We start from the raw sequence: 16,665 nt of genomic DNA, 5'->3' as shown, positions 1-16,665 counted from the left end.
ATTTCTGGGCCGGGCCCCACAATTAGAATTCCAAAAAAAATTTCTGAATGAATACAAAAGACATCTATTATTACAAGGTAAAATGGACTAAATGGATCTGAAGCGGACCAAATGAATCTGAAGTGGAACGAAATGGACTGAAGTGGACCAAAATGAACTGAATGGACCTAAAGGAGTGGACTGAAATGCTAGATGTGGCTCACTAAGAGTGTAGTAACAAAAAATTCTATACTTAAGATTTTAGATATTAATAGATGAATTTGAAGATTCCAACAAATCCTTACCTTAGGAAAGGAAATGACCTCATTACAATAAAGGAGAAAAAGGCAGTTCCAACGATGGTAAAATCTCCACTCTAGGAGACATGTAAGAACATGGAAGACAATTTGCCGAACAATAAAAATAAAAAACAGTTTTCGATTGTTCTTGTTATGAGGTTAACCAATAACATGATTAATTGCACTATCAGAAAATTGGAGTCACTGGTCCAACCCACGGCAACATTTTGCAGCAGCAACAACAAAAATCATCATGCTTGCACAGTTGGACATAAATGCACCCTTTTCAGACTCATGAATTCCTTCATAGTGGTTCCTCCAGGGGAAGCAACTTGGTCTTTGAGCTGGCCAGGATGCTTCCCCATCTTGGTTACCATGGATTCTGCTAAATAGAGCTTGAGAGGGATTACAAAAACACTTGTCAGAAAAATATTATATCTATTTTTCAATTCAGTAGACAATTTGTTGCTATATTTATATGTAGCCTATCGTCAAAATCTGCATGCCACATAACCTAACTGTAAACGCTGGATGTGGTCATTCACCCATTCCACTGGAGTAAGGACTAAAAAAAATTATGGCATGACAACTCTTGTAGGAATGATGTTAGAGATATATCAAACCTTACTGCATAAACTTTACAAATTGATATGTCACCAATTATCTAAAAAGAGAGAGAGAGAGTAATTTTAACATTTATTTATTATGTAATGAAGGGATACCAATCATATTTATTGAGTAGATTGGATTTAGTTTTTCTGAGTGATGTGGTTGGTGACTTGAAACGATGCAAAGAAGGTATGGACCTTATAAGACCAATGCTCGAACGATAATGAAGACATTGTAAAAGGGCAACACTATAGACTAAAACACCAAAAAAAAGGAGAAGAGAGAGATTCCTAAAATCTAGGTTCTAATGCCATCTTGGAATCAGAAATTACATCCTGAAATCATAATTATTATTGAATCACACTCTATAGCCTACATCTACATGTATAGGCATAGTCTAGGACTCTAGGTGTAGTAGTGCAGCAATTAGAATGTACAATGGACCCATCTGAGTTTAGACCGAAGGAGAACATAATATACTAACTAGTACCAACATAACAATTAAGGGTCTGAATTTGGTAAGGATAGAGTGTAAAACTCATGTTTTACACAATCTAATAAGAGATTGTCATATCAGTTTTTTACTTAAAAATCAATACATCCTATCACACATAATAACATCTCGCAATAAATTCACTGTTAAATTGAATTTTCAAATGGGTATTAGAATTGATTGAGTGTAGTTGGACATATTTCTTTAATATGTAATATGATAATGTGACATATTAGAATTGGAGGGATAAAACTTGGATTTTACATCATATTCTTATAGAATTTAATCTCAACAATTAACGAGCAAGAAAGAGCAGTATGACTGTTGTTTTGACAACAAGCAATATAATTCTTCCAATATGAAAAATAATTCTCAAACTTGTACTTCTGTCGAGATGTTGAGGTAATTAGTAATTCAATTTTTGGAAAGAGGCCCCAAGTCTTCAACAAATAAATATTTGGTTAGGGGGAAAGGGAAAAATGAGTTTTTGGCTTATTTATTTATTTATTAAATGTAATACACCATGATTCATAGCATGAAATATAGTTGGGAAACAAAAAATTTGGGTAAATGGTAATTAATTGGTTGAGGATAAAAAGATGCTTAACACAAGGCAGACAAGATTGATGGATTTATGAAATGGAAAACAGAAATAAGATAACATGGCAGATTACAAGGAAAAGGCACATGGGAAGTGCTGGTAACAAGGTTTGACTTGAAAAGAAAATCCAGTTCAATTTGATAATATTACATTAATTAAAGCCAATCACACATAAAACATTGGCTCCTTAGGAACTGTGACAAACTAGTATTTTTAGATAGCTGAAAAACTGTGATTAACCACCGTGAATCCTCCATCCACAGCCAAGTTATGGCCACTGATGTAAGCTGATTCATCAGAAGCAAGAAACAAAGCAGCCTCTGCAACATGCCGCGCCTTCAACACTATACCCTTCAAGTTGGCCAAGGCACAACTATTGCTTTCTACCTGACTTGGTTCCAAATTATAAGCTCTACAAGAAAGAGGTGTTGCAACTCCAAATGGGGAAATTGAATTTACTCTAATCCCATAAGCACCAAGCTCACCACAAGCCGACTTGACTAGGCCAACAAGAGCATGTTTCGATGCAGTATAAGCATGTGGACCAGTTCCTCCAAGTGAGGCTGCTGCACTTGTGGTGCATATGATGGATCCGCGTATATTTCTAGCTACCATAACACGTGCCGCATGCTTAATTGTTGCAGCCACTCCACGAACATTTGTAGCCATGGTATTGTCCAAACCATCGATGTCAAGGTCTAGGATGCCAGTTAAGGGGCCAATGATTCCAGCATTGCTAAACAAGACATCTAAGCTACCATATTTCTCTAAGGTATAATTCACTGTTTCCTCAACTTGCTTCTCATCTCTTACATCACAATGGTGATAACTTGCTCTCTCTGGACCTATTGATGCAACAACTTGATGACCCAGTTCATCTTGAACATCAGCAACAACAACAAAAGCCCCATTCTCGGTGAATAATCTCACTGCCTCCTCACCAATCCCACTAGCTGCACCAGTGATAAGGGCCACCTTTCCTTCCAACCTGAAGATCATTGAGTAAAAACCATGTTATTTAGAGGAAAATAATGAAATCCTAAGCAAGAAAATTGGAATGTTATTTAGAGGTGAATGCACTGGAAGATCTAAGGGGGTCATTGAAAGAAAAACTTACCTTCGCTTAGACATTGGTGACCTTGTTCACTTCTCAAACTTCCGAATGAGCCTCTTCGATCTGCTGCTTATATTAACTTTGTCATATTATGCATTTATAAGACTTACAAGACTGCTGAGCTAAACAATGACGTGTGTAAAAAAGCCCTGCATTACTTTATTCAATGAATTGCGAACTGTGTGTTATCAATTGTGTATATATATAACTATTTTAATCTCTTTGGTTGTGGTGAAAGGAACAAAAAAAAGTTAAAGAAATAAGCTTAGTGATGCCCCATCAGCCATTCATTCAAGCCAACTGTACATACATATTTTAAACTCAATCATTGTATAACTGAAGTAAACTGTTTACACCAATTCAGCCAATCCATTATTCAGCCAAACCATTGCTTAATATATTTCTCTGGCTTCAGTGTCTGCTTCTTAAAGAATTGCAATATTAATTATTTAGGCCTTATTACAACTGGATCTATTGTTTATTCATTTCAACTCTCCATGTTAGCATGCTCACATTAGCCATGCCGTTACAACAGATGATAGCCGTAGGGAGCAAGGAATTGTTTAGTTGAAAGATAAATACATGCATACAGTAGGAAATCTAACGGTACAGGGTACGACTTTTATTTATTTCTTATATAACAATCTGATTTCTGCATTTAGATATTCATAACAGAATAATCTTATGAAGAAAGACAATCTGTAAAAGAGTTGTTTAAAGTCCAAGCAGTCTACTACCCTTTCAACTTTAATTGTGTCATCAACAACTTGTATGGGATCCAATGCAAACCAAGTCTTCTAGACTCCGCAAATGGACACACCTATTCTCATATCCAATTTCACAACTTATTGATTTGTACGATTATGAGTGATCGATGAAAAGTGATGGGTCCATATAATCAGTAATGGGGAGAAAATGTCTACTATTCAAAGTTACACAAGTTAATAAATTATGCAAATTGGGAGTGCGATTGAACATGCACTTGAAATATTCTTATGTCGTAGTCATAGACCATGATACTTCTAGGTATAGGCTGCGGTGCTCAAGTTAGTGACATTAGTGGCTCATTTTATTGGTTCTTGTCAACAAGGTATCAACATCAAGCTTAGGTTCCAATGTTTCGTAGGAAGATGTTTTGTGGGATATCTGACGTCCTTTTGTGGGTACTTCTATAAGGTTTCACTGTCAAAAATTCCATTTGTCGCATCCTAAGTTTTAACTTTTGGTAAATATGGCTGAAAGTTTTGTTACCCATTCCTTCAGTTTTTCTTTTTTTGAGAAGAAATCCTTCTTTCAGTTGAATTGCCAAATTGGTATAACTTCATTTTTATAATCATTTAAATCTACAAAATTAATGTTAATTATCAGTTTTTTTTTTTTTTTTTTTTTTTTTTTTTTTTTTTTTTTGAATAAAAAAAGGGGGCTTCCGATGTGGGCTCATCGACCTCACATCACGTAACGACAATAAATAATATCACGTGTATCACACGGGCCTTGCTGAGCTTATCGCTCGAACCACTCCTCTCTTGGTGTAGAACGAGGATGTTAATTATCAGTTTGTACAAAATGAAAATTTTATAATATCATATCAATATTATATTAGCATATTTGCTTATGTACATACAGTTTTCTAAAAGCCTCATTTTTTGTTTAGGTACACCTATAATTTTGCCAAGATGACCGGTGACTGACCCAAACCCAATATGTGATGTGAACTCCAACCCAATTATGAGCCAACCCATTTGTTACCCAAGTCAAAATCCACAAAAAGAGAAACCAGGCATTTGGACTGGCAGGTCCAGCAGCACAATGTTCATGTTTGTCATTTGACACAAATATCCTGTTATACTTTCTGTCCGTACTAGGCCCATGAACTTCACAGATTACAGACTCGCCACTCGCAGCCAAAGATAATGTGGCCTCACTTTTTTGTCTGGACTTAATTGTTCTGTCATATATATTTTGTAACAGCTTTTGTAAAATAGCATCAAATAGTTTTCCACTGCTTGTGGACGCGGTTCTTCTTCGATGGTCAAATTACAATCACAATCAGTCAACCTTTTAGCGTTGTGTATCCCTCTCCTGATTCTCTGCTAGTAACAAACGATCATGTCTGCAGCAGCAACATCCTATGTTGTTTCAAGCCCGAACTCTCTCAGTCCTACTCACTTGTCTTCCACAACCACAACAAGAACCAGAAATGTTGTTCTATATAGCTCCAAACTTGTATCCACTTGGAGAGGCTGCTATTCTTTGAGGCCACCATTTTTTTCCTCTGAGCTTTTCTTCAGAATCCCATATGGGTCCTCCAAGAGAACCTCAATTTCCACTGCCTCCAAGCCCTTTTCCCCTGTCACCATGGAATGGCAGGATTGCGTGTAAAACTCTCTCTGTCTGTTTCTTACTGATTAGTTTTCTTTCTGCCTTCATTTTGTTTTGTTTCTTAGATTATTTTGTTGTTGCCCAGATTCATAAATTTTAATCAGGAGGAAGATATTGGGCTATGTAACTGTAAAGTTTGAGTTTATCTAAGTGCTCCATATGATTTTGATCACCAATTATTTGATGCATTAATTGGATACTTATGTATTAGATTTAGTGAAGTGGGTTTGTACCCAGTATGCATTTCATCTAAAAAATGGCTGCATTTTCTTTAAATATTGTGTATTATTTCAGTTAGAGCTGCGCGTCTTTGCATAATAATGGCTGATCTCATAAGTTTGGTTCTGAGATGTTTCTAACGTGTTGATTCTATTTATGATACAATGTGTGATATGATGCAAACCTTTTTGGTCAGTTCTCAGCATGTCTGGGATTTTGAACCAAATTCCAGCTTATTAGTCACTAATATTAACTAGAAAACCTGACCAAATGCAGGGTTAAGATGGAACTTGATGTGCCTACTTCAGTTGCCTATGACTGTTACTCTGATCGCGAAGCCATTCCCCGTTGGATGCCCTTTATTTCATCTGTAAAGGTGCCTCTAGATCACACAAAATAGCTCTTTAGATCAGCTTTCATTCTAATGATTGAATTCATAAATATTGCCCTAATGAAATTGTTTTCCTTATTTGAACAAGTCCAAAGTTTCCTTTGTAAAAGTTTATAGCAGATTTCTAGCTTCTTATATAACTGATTGCTAATACTAGTGGGCACTTAACTCAGTTTTAAAGCTCAGCTTAGTCTGGCAAACTCTCAACAAATTATTAAGACTGAAAATTTTGAGAAGGTAGAAATCGTTCTTTTCATGGCATCCAAAACTGCAGCTGGGCATTTTATGCATGAGTAAAGTTTATCATTGAGTTTTAAGCCCTTCCATTTCATTGCCTAAGGAGTGTATTTTTGTAATGATGTTATTGAGTTTTTTGAGTACCACATAGCTGGTCAGCTTCAGAATTGTGCATCTAGGAGAAGTTGAAATTTCCTTCTGCTTACAGATATTGGAAGACCAGCCTGCCCTATCACAATGGTCACTGAAGTATAAAGCATTTGGTCGTGATATTAAATTCTCCTGGCTTGCTCGAAATATGCAGGTAAGATGTTGTGCATAACATATTCCTTTAATTCTTTTTTTCCCTATTATCTTTCCTTCTAATACATGATTATCTTCTTCCTATGTTTGCCTTTAAATGATGTTATGATTAATTTTTGCAGCCTATCCCAAATCAAAAAATCCACTGGAGATCTCTGGATGGTCTTCCTAATAGGTAACTAGAAAGAGCAATACAGTATCAGAATAGTGTGCTTTGGTTACTTTTCTGTTTATTATTAGTGGTGCATGTCTGAGGCCTTTATTTGGCGAAGCACATTATGGCATGAGAGAGAGAGAGAGAGAGACCTAGTTCATGAAGTGATCAACTAAATTTGGAAAGTAAGCAAGAAACATTAGTATGTTAATGGTAGTGAAGCTTCTCAATGATGCTTTGCCATATTGACATTTTCTGGGCTAGTTGCCCCATAGTGCTTAGTATTGCCAAAATGACCATGTTTAAGTTTCATTTCCCTAATGTTTTTACATGAAATTGTCAATGAAATTATTTAATTGATTTTTTGAGTTAAACCTCTATGCTTTCCTAGAGTTATATCACCTTTTTAGTGCATCTGTGTATGCATGTTCATTTGGTTCATTGGTATATCAGTTGTCCAAAAAGGATAGATGTTGCACCAAGTGCCAAACTGCCTTAATTTGTAGGGCTTTGCTTGGGTGAAAAAGTATTATTTTACTTATGCTGTGAAGCACAATAAAACAAAAGAGTTGAAAATGGAAACTTCTTAAAACCATCACAAAAGGCTCTTTCAGCCATTTAAGCTATTTAATTTTGACATTTCTTGTGAACATGCACTGTAGATTAGAAAGTACCACTGCCTGTACGTTTCATAACTTTATTTACTACTGCTGTACTTGTCTGTGTCCAACTCCCTTCCATTCATGAAAAAGTAAATCCAATGCTGAAGTTGCTTGATATTTTCATATGTCATATGCCTTTGTATATATATTGTTATTTCATATAAGTTAATATCAGAACCTTAATAGATTGAATTTTACCATGGCAGAGGTGCTGTCCGATTTTACCCAAAAGGTCCTGCGTCATGTGTAGTAGAAGTGAGGCTTCTTTTTCTATGACTTTTAATTTAAATTTTTCCAGTAATTGTTTTTATAGTGTTAGGAATGTTCATTGTGCCCCTCTTCTCTTCAATTTTAATGTCCCATAGCTCATTCAACTCTTGGGATATACAGGCCATCAAGTTGATGCCACAATAAGGAGACAATATATTCAAATTGATAGTTGTAATAAAATGGCTATTGCTTCTTGGCAATTGATTTGATGGCCTAGAGGAAAAACCATATGCTGGACATGGAATAAGAGTACTTATTGAATAATTACTTCCCCTTTCAATAGCTGAAGCTCACTTATCAATTATTTGTATTTGTTCTTTTCAGCTGACAGTGTCATATGAAGTTCCTCAAATTTTAGTTCCAGTGGCATCAGTAAGTTTTCTGATTCTGATTTTAGATGTTGCACTACTTCAAGCAGGAGAAACTCAAATTACTTACTCTGAACAAGCATAAATATGTGTTAGAAATTTATGTGTTATTTTGATTGGTAAATGATTGGGATATATCATATAAGTAAGAAAACGTTTTGAAGCATATCCCTCATAGTTCCTTTTAAAAAAAAAATTCTTTTGTCTCCATCTTTAATGAAATGTGAAGACTTTTAAGTATAAGACTTTTCTGTTTCTTTTTCTTTTAAAGTAGCCTGAAGTGATCCATGACTTTTCTGATACTATACATGTTTAGGCACTGAAGCCTTTTCTTGAAAGCTTACTTGGACGAGGTTTGGAACGATTTGCATCGTTTGCAAAAACCTACCAAGCAGAATCAACCAGCTGATGGCATAAGTGGAAATCACATCCCATGTTCAACAATTGTCACTGATTCTTTTAATGTGGATACCAAATCCAATTGTAATCCGTACTTTGTAGAGAAATAAAGCACAAAAAATAATTTTGATAATATAAAAAATATATATTATTCTGTTTCTCTGTAACATAGTAGGGTTAATTCAGATCAATTATGGTCATATGCGTAGTTTTTCCATATTTTGTTACTACCATACGAAACTGTATAATATTCAAGCTGTGGAGCAGTATATATAGTATTTCAAACAAGTTTAAAAAACATATTTAAAAAAAAAACACCTCTACCTTTTGTTTTACAACTTCCACTTACATATTGTGCGTGTTCTAATACATTGTAGTGGGGTGCAAAAATCAAATTATATGGTTCAAACCATTTTTTCTATATGAGAGTCTGCAGAGGGATTGTTTATTCCCATAGAAAAAGGTTTATTTGCTTCATGTTGATGAGTTGATCAAAGAGAGTTCCAAGAACAAGGCTACCTAGTTTCAGTGGTCTACCCTGCCTTTCCACTTTCTGTTATTGTTTGCCAATATGGATCAGTCAAATGAACTAAGGTTTTCTCTCTAAGCCCAATCCTTATTTCTGTCTACCAATGCTAGGTTCATGTCATCTATAGGAGTCAGCTCGTCTTTAAGGCTTAGGAACCATCTCTACTGAGCTAGCATCAGTAAACCTCGCAGATAGCAAGGTCTATAACAATGTGCTTATGAAAAATGCCACTGATACAAAGCTGAAAGATGCACTTAATTGTCGTTGTTGGTACAATTATGGATCTGAAAGGGGCTAATGAAGGCATGAACTTGAGAGTATGCTGAGAGAATTCACATCAAGAGTCTCAAAAACATAGCACCTTGCTACAGTGAGCTGCCATGGGCATGAAATATTATAGCATTTGACATGTTTGATGTAGTGTGTTTTTTGTGTGTTAGTTGTTATTAATAGCATTTTTAGCATTGTAGCACTCTTGATGTGAATGCTCTGAGGATTCTTTCATGACAAGAATGGTGTCTATGAGACAGTGAGTTGTAAGAACTCATTCCAGGTATCACAACACCTGTTATTTTCCCAATGACAGAGAGATCAGTTTGCTGATGATCTTGTGGACATCATACTGGTTGTTGCCATGATGTGCTTATGTTTGAAAGGCCCAAACTCCTTTTTTTATCCTAAAATTGAATATAAAAAATACTATTTTTTTAAAAAAAATTATGCTAAATTAAATAATGTTTTAAAATAAAAAGAGATGTACAGTTAATTTTATTATAAAAAGATCAATTTTTTTTTGGGGGGGGGGGGGGGGTAAGGGTTTAATGTTGGTAATTTAAATACAGTCAAGTTGTGTTAGAACTCATTTCTCTCTTTCTTGTGTGTGTATTTGTTTCTCTAAAAAAAAAAAAAAAAAAACATTCAAGTTGGGTTTGGTACCTTAAATATAAAAAACAAACACTTCCCAGATCCTAAACCCACCCAAGGATTTAAAAATATGAACCCAAACCATTTAAATAAATATAAGAAATCTTTACTATTAATCAGAAAACCAACTAGACCCAAGCCGTTGCCATCCTATTGGAGGACTGTTTTGTTAATACTAAAAAAGGAGCGAAGGATTATACGCTATCTTTAGATATTAGCGTAAAGATAATATGCATGTTTAGATGTGGGGGTAATTTGTGTTTTGTTGGTACAATATTATGCAAAATGCATATAACAAGCCAGATGCAGTAGTCAATGAATATGCTCTTATTTCTTTGCTTCGAAAGCTTATGGCTGCATAAGCATTTTTTTTTTTTTTTTTGGTGAGAAACTTATGGCTGCATAAGCTAATGCTGATTGCGGATGCCACTTTTATGTTTTTGGTCAAAAAGTTAAGTCCAATTTATTTAAAATGTATTACGATTTACTAGTATACTCCAATTTTTTTGCTACAATACTTATTTTATTTTATTTTAAATTTTTATATATAGTTGCGGGAGGGGTAAAATTCGAGTATAGAATATAGCTTGTGGGCCAAGTCCGAGGAAGGGGAAGGGCCCACCCACATATTAGTCCTTACCCAACATGCAGATGAGAATCCGAAGAGGAACCACAAAGAGGCCGGCCTTCTGAGGAGCCCGAAGAGCAAGCATTCCTCTGGAATTGTTAGGCAGACCACTTGCACTAGATAACATAATAGAATACTGAAGAAGACGGTAAAAACGTGCAAACAAAGAAGAAGGGAAGTATCCAAACAAAGTAACCATCGCCTCCACATTTAATATACTGCACCAACTCAGCTGGCCGCATTAATAGAGGAATGACCTCTAAATAGTTCTTTAACAGCTTGCAGCACACTCTATCTACCACTTTCAACAAAACCTTGATGGGATAAGCATCTAAAGGAAGGTCAGTGACTGTACAAGCGGAGGGCTTAGATGCAATTTAGCTAACTATATATAAAAAAGGAAGCCCCAACGAAAGGGGGACGAAAAACTGAAAGGAAATATTGACATTGTGTAACACTATCCTGTGATTAAGACTTGAACAATCTATGAACAATTGCTCTTCAGCCAGGCCCAAGAAAGTGTTAATTCTAAAAATATTTTTTTGCCTTAAATTGTCTAACTTTTACTCATCCATCTAAATTTGTTCAGAATTTAGATAATTGGCCCAAATTTGTTCTGATTGAATTCATGGATATATGAAGACAACTTTTTTAAGGTTGGATGGTATTTCTTAGTCGACCGGTTCCATGCTAATTCACATATGATCATGTATATATGTTTATGTTTCCTTTATCCTGTTGATTAAGCTGTATAAAACCATCGATTAAGGTATATAAAACCATAAAACTTGATAAATCCTTAGAGAAAGTCTTCATATATATTAGCTGAATTCCCGCATGATGTGCGGTGCAACTTATTTTATTTTTTATTTTATTTTTAAATATTTCAGTAAGTATTGTTAAGAATTTTGTAACTTTTAACTAATTGACACCTCATAGAGTTTTCGACCCTTACATCCAGGGTTCAAATCCCCACCCAACCATCAATGCATAATTTTTTTTATTTTTTATAATAAATTCCCTTGTAAAAAATTGTAATCTTTAGTTATTTTATAGACAAAAATAAAAAGACACTAAGAGTAGTGTATAGTGATTTGATCATATGATATATATGTGTTTACAAATTTAAAATTGCATAATATAGTAGTTAATATAAATAGGCATGTTTCATGCCTAGCTACTAAAAAAAATGCAAATATCCTTCAATTATTTTTTTACATTCTTGATTATGTATTACTATTTTTTTTTTTTCATTTTTGTTAGAAATTGTTGCAAAAAAAAATAAATTTGAGCAAGAATATCATATTTCAAATCAATTGTTTCTCACATAACCAAAAAAAAAAAAAAATTTCTCATATAAATTTTAGAAAAATGATATGAAAGTTTCATTATGCTTAAAATAATTAATATAAAAAATAAACATATTTAATATTTCTAATTATATAGAATAAATACTACAACGTTAGTCCCCCCCCCCCCTCCCCCACCCCCCAAACACACATATATGAATTCACAAATATATAATTTTTTATGGCTTTTATGTCAATTGTTATTAAAGTAACTAAACATGAAGAAAAATGTCATATTTTAAATTTATTATTATTATTCCAATTAAAAATTATTTCTTCTATAGAGTTTATAAAAATAATCATATAAATTCATTTAATATAATTAATTAATGCACAACCATAGATAATTAATATATACATTTACTCTATTATCTTTTTTTTTTTTTGAGAAAATATTTTATTATCTAATTCAATAAACTAATAATATTTTGAGAGTAATGTTACCGTCACAAATTATTTTATAATATTTTTACAAATTGTTGATATGACCAACCTTTTATTGGTTTTCATTTAGACTCATCATTAATATCACTTTTTCATTTACTGATAACCACTCACCACATCGACAGTTAATAAAATTTTTTGTAAAATAATTTATCACTAATATTATTCATATTTTGATATGGGTGCAAACCTTAATTTGGACAAAGCTTCATGTAATACAGTGCTTTCGATATCCGAGCATTTTTACATTGACCCCTAAAGCGAGCAGATTGATATCAATGACAATGACATAAACATTGCGCCGTGGATATAGACACTGCAAAACATCATGTGTACTTGCTACATCGAAGAAGGGCAGTCACTGGTTTAAATTGGCAACGAAGAAATAAATATATTTTATTGAGAATATACACAGGGTAAACACTATGAATCAGATGTGGACCAAATCAAAGTGTGGTCACTCTGGACTGTTTACAAAAAGAATCACAATGACTTTTGAACACACAATAATAATGTATTCAGTATACAACATCTCTACACCACCACCATCCACCTCCCTGGGTTATATATGTACATCAGCCTGGATCAACACCACAAATAGCTGAATAATCAGCACCTACAAAACTGCTAGCTGCTTTTTCTCCCATCTAGCTGAAGCAGCCAAAAAACAGTAATTATTCTCGGCTGACGAGATTTGATTCAACTTGATTCAACGTAGAAGCAAGGGAGAGAGATTTTATTTCAAAAAATGTATATACATTCAACTGCCGGCAGAATAAATGTATATACATTCAACCGCTGCCAGAATCAATGTATGTATGTTCAACGGTTAGCACTGCCATCCAGCAAGCTCCTCAAGCTACAAAGGGCCTCTGCAGAGAGGCTACAGCACCTCATCTTTCGTTGCCGGGGTGGAGACGGCTCCTGGCAGTGATCTAGAGAAGATAAGCATACAATAATCACAGTAAGGTTGTCAAAGGTGTTGAGACGCAAGGCTTCCATGACAAGGTCCCTTGCACACTGCTCTGGGTCATCATGCCGCCGCAGCCCACGACGAACAAGACTAACTGCTTGCTGACTTGACATCACATCCCAAATTCCATCACACCCTATGATGAGGAACTCATCATCCTCAGATAGAACCACCTGCCGGAACTCTGGCTCTGCAATGAGAGGCGAAGGAGAACCACGAGGGAACTTCATATCCCAGTCCCCCAAGGCTCGACTAACTGATAAAACACCATTTAGATACCCATCGTCATTAATGTATCCACCTAATTCTTCAACACGCCTCTTTTCTGATGGATAAATAGGTCTGTGGTCTTGAGACATATCAATTGCCTCTCCTTTCCGGCATAGAACTGCTCTGCAGTCACCAATATTGGCAACCATGAGAAGCCTGGAAGAGAAGAAACTAGTAAGCAATTGACTAAGTAAAGCTGAAACAACTAAACAATATGATTAGACCAGAGCACATATAGAGCAATTGGAAATTTCTTCTTGAGCTACCAGACCTTTGTTAGTTAGAGAAAGGCATAAAAATTATAAAAGTCTACATTTGCCCATCTGGCCCATATAGTAAAACCTGTGTGAAGGAAATCGGGAATTGTGCAACTGTTTGATGGTTCAAGTAACAAAAACAAGAGACATGTGCAATGAACAACACCAATATTCCAGACTCTTTAACATATTTTAACCAAATTTCTATAATCGTCCAAAAAAAAGCCACTAATCATACATAAGAAACTAGATTCAAAGCACTTACACTAGACAGAGCAAACTGCTACAAAGGAACCAAAATCATATAATTGAAACAATACTTTGCTAAGGAGAAACAGGGTGTTTTGACAAAATGGGAAGAAAAATAAAATTCTAAAGCATGCATTTACCTTCCAAATATCATAGCAGTGAGAGCCGTCGTCCCTGTAGAACTGCTCACACTGTGGTCATCTGCTAAGGCTTGATCAGCCAGACGAAATGCTTTCCGGACTGAGTTCTCAACCTCTTCTAAGAAAACATCATTGACTTCAGATGCTTGGGGGAAGTTGACATCTTCAAAAAGGAGTCTGATAACATTTTTTCTGATATAATCTGCAGCTTCAGATCCTCCATGGCCATCAAATACCTGTGTAATATATACATCCTCAGTCAGCTATAAAGCAACACAACTATCAAATTTAAGGTCATAGCCACCTAGGCGCAAGCTCATTACCCCATAAAAAGCACTTGGCTTGGGAAACTTTAAAACTGATCCAAAGTGTGAAGATAGATCATCTATCTGTATATGTTCATCTTCCATGCATCTTCGAGGACCAATATCAGCAAAGCTGCCAGAACGAATGTAGGGCAGAAATTGCAGGATGACAGATTCAAGAACTGCATCTGAAATTTTGTCTGCAGGTTTAATATCCTATAAATAGAAAGTAATTTTATGTCAAAATTTCCCCTTGAAATATTAAATGGTTGAAGATACCAACTAATTTATTACTAACACTCATGCTAATGCTACTAGTTATAAATTTTGTTCACCTAGTGAGCACACAAAAACTTCCAATTGTTGAAGTATTGGTTATATAGCTTCAATGTATTCGCAAATTGTAGAATATTCATCAGTATAGCTAACCTTAATGTCCAACAACCATCAAAACACAAAAGATAATGGAACCACATACCTCAAATTCTACCTCAAATTCTTTGTGCCTTATTAAATTTTCTCACGGGCAACCATAGGTTACTAATTTCAAAGGCTCTCCAATGAAATCATATCAATGTATATATTGAGTGAATTTATTAGGCAATTGTATAAGATTGGTTAACGCTTATGCCAAACTTGGTAAAAATCCCTATATTATGTTTTGTGTAAGAACTAAAGTTACATCAACTGGTTTATTTGAGGTGAAAATGCATATAAGGTCAGTTTTCCAAGTTATTAGACATAATTTATGTTGGTTACCATTTATTTCATAATTATAAGAGTAAGCATGCTTGTAATTTAAAAAAAATATTATGTCATGTGAACTCCTTAGATTTAGACTTCCATCCAAGCCAACAGCAAAATCAAAAGATTCTTACAAATTTATAGATTCAAACTTCTTTACATCTAGAAAAAGAATTCATCTTTTGCGTACACCTTTTTTGGGTAGAAGATGTTGGGAAACAACACGAACAGCAATATCAACCATGTCTTATACCCAAAACTTTGGGTCCGCTATAGATCCTCAATAGACTAGTCAGGCTCTACTAGATGTGTTCAGGGGCCGCCCTGACAGAAGATGTTAGGAAAGTTTTTAAAAATATTATTTCCTCTAATCCTTGAGAAGATTCCCATAATCTCTAGTGACAGTATTTTAGCTGAGGATCCAAGAAAGTTGAACAAGGAAAGAGAGACTTTCACCTATTTTCAGCTTCAACCTCATTCAAAACAACATAGAGTAACTCCAACAAAACCAAACTAAGAATTCAAATAAACTACACAAAATGATATAATACTGGGGCAGCTCACATCACATTAATCTAAATCAATGTATCTATCAGCTATCTAAAACATAAACTAAATACAGTTTTAACACCCAATTACAATTCTCAAGCAGAATGATGTGGCATCCTTATCATCAGTAATCAATCCAAAAATCTCTACATATTTCACATAATCATCAAACAAATTCAGCTAAAGTCAACATCTAATCACTAAATACAACACAAAAACAAGTCCTAAATAATAATTAAAAAAAAACTAAAATTTCAACTTCATATCCAAAATTCCAACATACCCACTAGCCAATTTCCAATTCTAAGTCCAAAGAAACCAAAAACAAAACCAATTAAGAAGAGAAAGCTCACCGCTTGAGAACTTGATATGTACTGAACGTCCAACACAGGCACGCTCTGTGGGCACACAACCTCAGCTTCAACTACCATTTTTCCCATATCATTACCAGACACAAACTCCAAAACCAATTAGCTCCAAACTACAAAAAAAGAAGATATTTTTGGAATTTTTCTCTGAACTTGAGAATTTTCTCGCACTTTCTCTATTGGGTTCTATTGCTTTCTTGAATTTGTTTTGTTCAAAAAACTTCAGAGGGGAGCGGTTGAACTAGCACTTATAGCTAGTCATGTAAAGGAACCGGTTGACCGGTGGCTACCGGTAAAAATGTTTAGATTGTGACACGTGTGTGATTTCAAACCATAGGATAAATAGGACTGTTTAGCTCACAAGCGACGAGGTTTTTCGCTTGACCGACACGTATAGAGTTTCCAGGGTGACGCGTGGGGTTTGAGGTGTTTTTATTATTTTGAAATGACTTAAAT

At 34.8% G+C, this 16,665-nt stretch overlaps 3 protein-coding genes across 4 annotated transcripts; 1 reads left to right on the top strand and 2 right to left on the bottom strand.

The window, feature by feature from the left end:
* Nucleotides 1–2,194: 2,194 nt before the first annotated feature.
* Nucleotides 2,195–3,122, bottom strand: LOC115969964 (short-chain dehydrogenase reductase 3b-like). Its single transcript, XM_031089608.1, has 2 exons — nt 3,099–3,122; nt 2,195–2,969 (listed from the first exon to the last, which is right to left on the bottom strand). Exons 1-2 carry the CDS (start codon nt 3,110–3,112, stop codon nt 2,195–2,197), a joined length of 789 nt encoding a protein of 262 aa, XP_030945468.1. The 5' UTR covers nt 3,113–3,122.
* A 1,956-nt stretch (nt 3,123–5,078) lies between these two features.
* On the top strand, nt 5,079–8,680 carry LOC115972590. The gene is made up of 7 exons (XM_031092919.1): nt 5,079–5,473; nt 5,973–6,072; nt 6,533–6,628; nt 6,750–6,802; nt 7,650–7,698; nt 8,038–8,085; nt 8,398–8,680. The coding sequence occupies exons 1-7, from the start codon at nt 5,205–5,207 to the stop codon at nt 8,488–8,490; spliced, it is 708 nt and encodes a 235-aa protein (XP_030948779.1). The 5' UTR covers nt 5,079–5,204; the 3' UTR covers nt 8,491–8,680.
* Nucleotides 8,681–12,719: 4,039 nt separating this feature from the next.
* Nucleotides 12,720–16,431, bottom strand: LOC115971653 (probable protein phosphatase 2C 49). Of its 2 annotated transcripts, XM_031091656.1 has the most exons (5): nt 16,195–16,424; nt 15,485–15,616; nt 14,567–14,764; nt 14,244–14,479; nt 12,720–13,753 (listed from the first exon to the last, which is right to left on the bottom strand). In XM_031091656.1, the coding sequence occupies exons 3-5, from the start codon at nt 14,651–14,653 to the stop codon at nt 13,177–13,179; spliced, it is 900 nt and encodes a 299-aa protein (XP_030947516.1). In that variant the 5' UTR covers nt 14,654–14,764; nt 15,485–15,616; nt 16,195–16,424; the 3' UTR covers nt 12,720–13,176. The 2 variants fall into 2 exon arrangements, with proteins under 2 accessions (XP_030947516.1, XP_030947515.1); XM_031091655.1 differs by lacking the exon at nt 15,485–15,616 and having other exon boundaries at nt 16,195–16,431.
* Between the last annotated feature and the right edge of the window lie 234 nt (nt 16,432–16,665).

The sequence above is a fragment of the Quercus lobata genome, chromosome 12, assembly GCF_001633185.2.
Source record: "Quercus lobata isolate SW786 chromosome 12, ValleyOak3.0 Primary Assembly, whole genome shotgun sequence".
In the NCBI taxonomy this organism is placed as follows: domain Eukaryota; kingdom Viridiplantae; phylum Streptophyta; class Magnoliopsida; order Fagales; family Fagaceae; genus Quercus; species Quercus lobata.
Note: the sequence above shows the minus strand (reverse complement) of the source record. Positions and strands in the feature narration are given on the sequence as shown.